This window comes from Vigna angularis, chromosome 1 (assembly GCF_016808095.1).
Source record: "Vigna angularis cultivar LongXiaoDou No.4 chromosome 1, ASM1680809v1, whole genome shotgun sequence".
Taxonomy (NCBI): Eukaryota; Viridiplantae; Streptophyta; class Magnoliopsida; order Fabales; family Fabaceae; genus Vigna; species Vigna angularis.
Genome location: NC_068970.1, coordinates 20,928,993 through 20,936,386, shown reverse-complemented (window position 1 = coordinate 20,936,386; position 7,394 = coordinate 20,928,993). Strand labels below are relative to the sequence as shown.

The 7,394-nt window shown below is 39.1% G+C and overlaps 1 protein-coding gene across 1 annotated transcript; it reads right to left on the bottom strand.

Moving 5' to 3' along the window:
- Window positions 1-266: 266 nt before the first annotated feature.
- On the bottom strand, window positions 267-6,745 carry LOC108328718 (auxilin-like protein 1). The gene is made up of 8 exons (XM_052871394.1): window positions 6,109-6,745; window positions 2,040-5,547; window positions 1,883-1,958; window positions 1,683-1,777; window positions 1,533-1,598; window positions 1,353-1,442; window positions 970-1,146; window positions 267-524 (listed from the first exon to the last, which is right to left on the bottom strand). The coding sequence occupies exons 1-8, from the start codon at window positions 6,516-6,518 to the stop codon at window positions 489-491; spliced, it is 4,458 nt and encodes a 1,485-aa protein (XP_052727354.1). The 5' UTR covers window positions 6,519-6,745; the 3' UTR covers window positions 267-488.
- Between the last annotated feature and the right edge of the window lie 649 nt (window positions 6,746-7,394).

Here is a 7,394-nt window from a genome sequence, read left to right as displayed (position 1 = left end):
ATGAGCAGGTTTAATTGTAGAAGCAAATCAAGCTGCTCACTCTTACTTTTAATGTTTCTTTTAGAATCTGAATTCCCTCCTTATTTTATTCTGTTAGCATGACCTGGAGATTTATCTCATTCAGTATTCCCTCGAGAATTTTGACTGTTTTACTTAATTAAACTGACAGACAGAAACATTCGATCTATTTCGTGCAGATTCATGATGTTTTATATCCTTGAAATAAATTCAAGATTTAGTGGGATTCCGAAGTTTGTCTGATGGTATAAATACAAGCCTCTATATGCTTTTTTGTATGTATTTACCCTTTAACTTTTGCCTTGGTAGGATGAGTATTTCTTACATATAAATATTTAGGGAATAATAAATATTACAGAACGTTGAAAATGATAAAAGAACGTGGTATTCGTCCCCAGTAGCCCACATTACTTGTGAAGGGAACTGCTCTCTTGTAAAGGGACATGTTAAAAAACATAAGGTGTGCTGTGCTATCGCTCTTCTGAGTTGAATTTGTTCCAAGCTTCCTGGATATTGAAACAGGACAGAAAAGGAAAAGAAAGAAAGTAAAAATCAGAGGTCGAAGATGATAATTAATAAATGAAGTTCAAGATGCTTTATCCAACTTAATGTTTTATCATCAGAATGAGGGGTATTGGAACTAACTTGGTACGTATATGGAGTAAGACACAAAAAGCAGAACGCTAACACTTATGACATTCTAGCTTGGGGTTGGAGGTTTGTAAAAGGTCAGATACCAACCTCACCAAGCACATTAGCATCATTGGCATGCTTGCGTATTTGCATATTTTCACATGCTAATGTGTATATGATGTGCATTGCATGTGCACTTGATATATTAGAAGTTCTGCAACAGCATTATGGTTCGCTCTGGCAGAACCTAAACATTACAGATGCCCCAAAGAAGGTTCACATAAATAAATCAACTGGAACATGGCATACATGAAATACCTTTAGGAGATCAAAGACTTTTTCACATATGTATTTGTGTTGAATACTTGCTCCACGCTGCTGTAATTTGTCGGGATGGACACAAAGGGTGGCCTTCCTGTAAGCTTTCTTGACAGCAGCAGAAGTTATAACGTCCGTCAGTGGGATTGGTTGCCACCCACTATCAGGCCCAAGAATCTGACAATGTGAAAAAACTAGATAAGAACGACATTATAACGAACCATCATGAATCAGAAAAGATTAAGAAACCAATTTAGTCTCATTTGTTTGAGACTTGTTTAGTGGACCTTCAAATCACCTCCTTACTGTCTTGAGTAAAAAGTAGTTCAGAATAAGAGGAGAAAGGAGTGATAAAGGGCTATTTGAGAATATGAAAAACCTACATATTGCAAGGTTGAAAGCAATGCACGCAAATTTCCTTCTTTTCCACTTGACCACCTCCTGACTTCAATATCCAGGGTTTCTGCTAATCTCTGCAAAGAGTATCAGACTAGAGTAATCAACAAAATGTTGTAACAACAAATCTGATCCTATAAAAAGCAAATGTTTGGATATAAGCTCACATTTCTCTCAGCTTGCTCCTTCTGAGCTACAAGATCGCGCATGTTCTTTTCTTCCAAAGCTTTTGCCTTACATTTTCCCAAAAGTCATCGTCAATCTCATTTATTTTATAAGTACAATTAATGCATGATGAACAAGGTTAAAGAACTTACTGCACGTTCAGCTGTTCGGCGATACCTCTCCAGTCTAGCCCTACACCTCTGAGCTGATTCACCTTCTCGTTCTGATCTTTCAGTAAAAGAGGAAGCTTCAAGCAAAGGACAATACCTGGTCAGGATTATCTAGTGGAAGCACTAAAGTGTCGTTTGAAAGTTTATACAAAAGTTAGTCATGGGTTTCATGCATCACATACCACCATAAACTGAGGAGTACGGATATCTGGAATGAGTGGAGGAACTAGAGTTCTGACAAAATGGATCCAGCATATCCTGCCACGTAAATATTATAAATTCAGCAGGCAATAGTGAAATTTATCACTTGCATATTTAAGTGGTTCTGTGAATACTTACTGAGGACGAAGAGCCCTGTCTTCCGCTGTTTCTGGAAGAAACACTAAACTTGTCAGAGACAGACCTCCCTAATCGTTCTCTGGACTCAAATGCCGCTCTCTCAACCTTTACTTTTTCCATTGCACGCTCTCGAGCCTCAGCAGTTGCTCTTTCCACGGCAGTTCGCTGTGCTTTCAATCTGGCTTCTGCAGCAGCCTTATCAGCATATGTTTTGTCCCTGGCCTCAGCGCAAGCCTTTTCAAGTCTCTCTCTGGCTTCAGCCAGTACTCTCTGTCGAGCTTCCGCAGTTGCTCTCTCAAAGGCAGCCCTTTCTGCTCTCTCCCGAGCTTCAGCATATGTTCTATCACGAGCCTCCAAAGTTGCTTTATCCACTGCCATCCGATCCTTTCCTCTTTCCCTTTCCCTTTCAGCCTCCAGCACTGCTCTGTCAACAGCCATTCTGTCTTTCTGTCTTTCCCTTTCTCTCTCCATCTCTTCTTCTATCTTTCGCAAACGATCTTCTTCCAACTCTCTTTCTCTTCTTATCCTCTCATCAGCATATTTCTCTATTGAAGCAGAAGTTTCATCAAGACTTTTATCTTTGCTTTTGGTGGAATTTGATACATGAGCTCTTTCAGAAGGCTTCTGGATATTTACCGCTTCTTGTACTGTAGCAGTTTTATCAGCTACTGTGTTCCTTCCATAATCACTACACACGTTAGCATGGCTTGATGACATTCGGTCCCGGCTCTCTTCAGTGTTTAGTGAAACATTCACATGTTGTTTAGTCTTTACTCTCTCACCCCATCCATCAATTGTCCTCTCTTCATTCCGTGCATCAAATTCCATTTGAGAGGCTGTCTTAGTTTCCTTTGTGCATGCATGTTCACTGTCAAAACTATGCTCGTTGACATTGACATTTGTACTAGAGCAAGTCACCTTTCCTGAATGCTCTAGTTCTCCTTGGGACATTTCAAAAGCCCCTTTTTTACCAGTATCCTTCAGATTTTCCAAACATACCTCTTCCAATTTCTTTTCACCAACCTTGCAGGCAGTGACACTCTTTCCAATTTCTTTGTCAGCTATAGGGTCTTGACATAGCTCCTGTATGCAAATATTTTCTTCATGAATGGACAATGAGTGAGCTGCTAAAAGATTGTCATCACTCTCTGTTTTCCACTCCTCATTGGTTTCTTTTGCAAAATTCAAGTGAATCCCTTTTCCATTACCTTCTGTTTGTTCCAAAGCTTTGTCCAATCCCTTATCTTTTCCATCTTTATTACCATCTTTGAGCATCCTCTCATGCTTTTGGGAGTGACTATCCTCACGTGATTTTTCCACAGTTCCTTCGCTATCACATGGTAGGTCTGATGGGCAGTTGATTTCTTTCTTTCTCTGAGTCTCATTTCCACTATTCATTTGTAGCTCCGGAGCTTGTTTCAGAACTTTCTGAAGCCATATGCTATCATCTACATCTTTTAGTCTATTTCCTTTTCTATACCCATCACAAATTTCATTAAGTTTCTCTTTACCATGATCTCTTTGGCAAGGCTCATTTTCCCCTAGCTCAAAAGTCACTCCAGATCTTTTCTTGTTCATTTCCAGTTCAAAGTCCTGTTTAAGCCCCTTTTCATTCTTTACCTTCTCAAGAGCATCCTTTAAGCATTCATCATTTTCTTCCAATGTAAAAGAATCTTTGCGGCTTTTCCCAACTTCATTTTGACATGTCTCCTTCAATTGCTTCTTGTTGTGAATCTGTGTAGCTTCAAGGATAATTTCATCTTCTGTTTTGCAAATCATATTTTCCTTATGGCTATCCAGATTACAGGTTTCATTTGATCTTTCGAACTTTTCTAGCTTCACAGAATCTTTCACCCGTTGGTCACTCTCTACACCTCCAAGAGCAGAAGCTTCTCTTTGAATTTTTCCGTTTTCTTTCATTCTCTGAGACTGTTTATGCCTTTTCATACTCAGTTGTAGCTGTTCATCCTCTTTTTGTTTTTTCTCACTTTCCATACGCTTCATTTTCCACTGTACTTCACTGAACATTTCTCTATCAACCTCTTTTGATATCTCAATCTCAACTTGTTTGTGCTCCTTGCGTTGAGTCTCGAACATGTCTTTTAAGCTTCCTGGTTGATCAGCTTTAGGTAATTTCTTATCAGTTTTTCCATGTGGACTGACCGCGCTTGCCTTCTCACTCTTTTCTAGCCCAAATATTACGGCCATTTCCTCGTTCTTCACATGCTCTCTCTGCCTGAACTCCTCATCAGATAACTTAGATTTTTTAATGGTTTTTCTCTGTTCATGAGCCCCATTTCCTACTTTGTATTTCTCCTTGCATTCCTCTCGCTGAGGACCTTCAACTTCTCTAACCTTTTTGTATTCTGCTTTAATGTTAAACGCTTCCCATTCTTCCTTGCCACACTCATGCGCTCTGGTATCTTGAACCGGTTTCTTAGTATGGCAATGTTTTGTGGGCGTAGTTACCTTCCCAGGCTCTTCTGTTCCCACCAATTCAAAAAATTCAGTTGCTTCTTTCCACATCCCAATTCCAGCACTTCTATCTGATTCTTGAGGTGACCTGGACTCCTTGATGTGCGTTTCATCAAACATGTTTAGAAGTCTTTCCCCTTCTAACAATTCCAGAGTTTCTGGGGCAGCCTTCCCAGTTTTCTGCCTTTCATCTGTGAAAGAAATTTTCTTTTTGCCAATTCTCTGCACACCCTTATCATTCAAACTATCAAATGTAGTTATATTCACACTTGTCTTTGCTTCATTAACCTTTACATCATAACTTGAATCTGCATTGCTTTCGGAAAACCTCTTCTTTCTCTCTTTCAATTCCTTGTTACTCCTAAGTTTTGCTTCAGGTCTATGCATGACTTCTTTGATAGCAACAGCGGATGAATTTGTATCAACCTCCACATCAAGGAAAGGTGGCGAAGTATCACCAAGAGTCTCTTCAATGTCAATCCCCTCTTTGTTTGAATGAAAACCACCAGCGTACTCCTGTTTTGCATCCAATACAGGTGGTGGCCGAGAAGGGGGCGGCACTTGAGAGGGTAGAGTTCTGAGGCTAATGTGAGACACAGTTATGAATGTTTCACTGGAATGAGAACCATTTCTGCAGCATCCATTATGCAGATCAAGATCACTACCAAAAACCTGTTCACCAGATGTAAAATTAACCGGATGTGACACCATTTTTCTATGGCTTCTCCTTGCCTGGCTTGCATTAAATTCCATATCGAGGTCAACATCATCAACAACTTGCAAGGAAGGATCTGTCCTATGAAAGTGCGTGGTTTCATCAAATACTTGAGTGAATTCAGGAGCAGCACGCATCTGACTTACAGTACTTTTCCTCTTTGATATATCTTCATTGCCTGTACCATTTACCTTATGATACAAAACGTTGAACTCTGTAATTCCATCAGAAGACCGGAAATGATCATCATTTGGCATGCCTTCATTAAATCCAAAATGGTCCAAGTCTCCGGAAAATGAATCAGTTTCCACCGGCGTCCTGCCGATGATGAAAGAACATGGTTATATCGTGCAATATCAAATTCCAATCTCAGTAAATTAAAATATACTGAGACAGAGGCCAAAGCACAAATAATAGATATAAAGAAAACAAAAATCATGTAACAAAAAACTTCTAAAAACACAAAATACTGAAAAGCCGACAAAAAACATTTGAGAACAGTAAGAGCATATACAATATATCTGTAAATCCAAAGAATTCACCATTTAATCGACAAAACCGTACTTACCACCCTTGCTTTAGAAAAACGGGGATAGAGTAGGATTACGAAAAAACATAACCCAGCGTCTTCCTATCCTATGCAATAACCAGAAGCAAAAACATAGTTCCCGTTGCTTCCTATAAAAGCCCATTTTCACTACCATTACCCCAAAATCCTCAACGACGAAACTAAAATCACATACTGATATTAAAATGCACGAACTCATTGCCTTGAGTTTCCACTGTGCATTAAAAAAAAAAACAAATCCAATCATGCATTTCAGCGAACAATCAAAACCAAACTATAAACACAACAAGCGCGATGGGATTTATACATACCAGGCTTCTTCCTCTTGAGCATCATCACCGTCGTCTTCTTCGGAGACACTGTCGCGAAACAAGTCCTCGTACGAGAGCCAAATATCGAGGCCGTCGAAGCCTCGGAAAATTTCGGCGTAGTCGCACGCGACGTTTCGGAAGTCGAAGAAGACCTCGCCGTCGTCGAGCGACGGAAGATCCAGCACCGGAATGGCGGAGGCGCGCGGCGTGTGGAAGCTGGAGAAAATCTCGCCGTAGTCCTCGAAGCGTGGCGAGAGGGAGTGGCCGCCGGCGAACCTCGTCGCGCCGCCGTATACGTGGTCGTATAGAGTTTCGACCGGAAAAGCTGCGCCTCCTGCGGCGCCGGTGATTTTCTTGGAAACTGTGATGGGAAACTTGTTTGGTTGGCGAGAATGCGCCAAGCTTTCCATGAGAACGTTAGGGTTGTTTCTGCTTACGGTTTTTTCTCTCAACACGCTCGCTCTTTTCTACTTTGTTCCTTCGCTTTCACTTTCTCTCTCTTGCTCCTTCTGCTCTAAGTGAGTGCAGACACTGCTGGGAGTCAGAGGAGGACGACGAAACCAGAAAAAAAAATGAGTGATGAAATGGAAAACGAACGGGAAAAGGTGGTCACGCCAAATGACCAAACAGCCCTTTCCTTTTTTTGCAACTTTGGTCTAGCCTCTGATTTCTATTACATCTATTACATTACATTACATTAAAGTAATACCATTTCAAAATAACCAATAATTATTTAAAATAATTTTAAAAACTTATATGTGACTATTACTTTTAAATAGAAAATTACGTAGATATTTTAAATGATAAAGATTATATAATTATATATTTTAAATAATGACACACGCGATAAAATTGTTGAAAAAATAAATAAATTTATCGTTTTTCTTCCCAACTAACAGACATATAGTCTATACTATTAAATTACATAATTATAAATCATTGTGTATAATAAACTATGTTATTTTAATAATATTACTAATATTATTATGAATTTAAAATTATACTTGAGATTAATTAAATGATAAAAAAATATAGGGGACCAAGACAGAAAATAGATGGATTTAAAATAAGAGTGATGTGATATTGCATCTACGGGATATTTTATTTTTCCTTTGAAAAAAATAAATTAACAGAGTAATTGATTGATTAATTAATTAACGGATTGGAATAATTAAAATAGGTAAATAAAAGTGGTTACGAGTAATCACGCGGGAAAGAAGAAGAGTTGTTAAGCTTAACGATAGCATGATGGAGACATGCCTGCTACTTTAACGCGTAAAAGATCT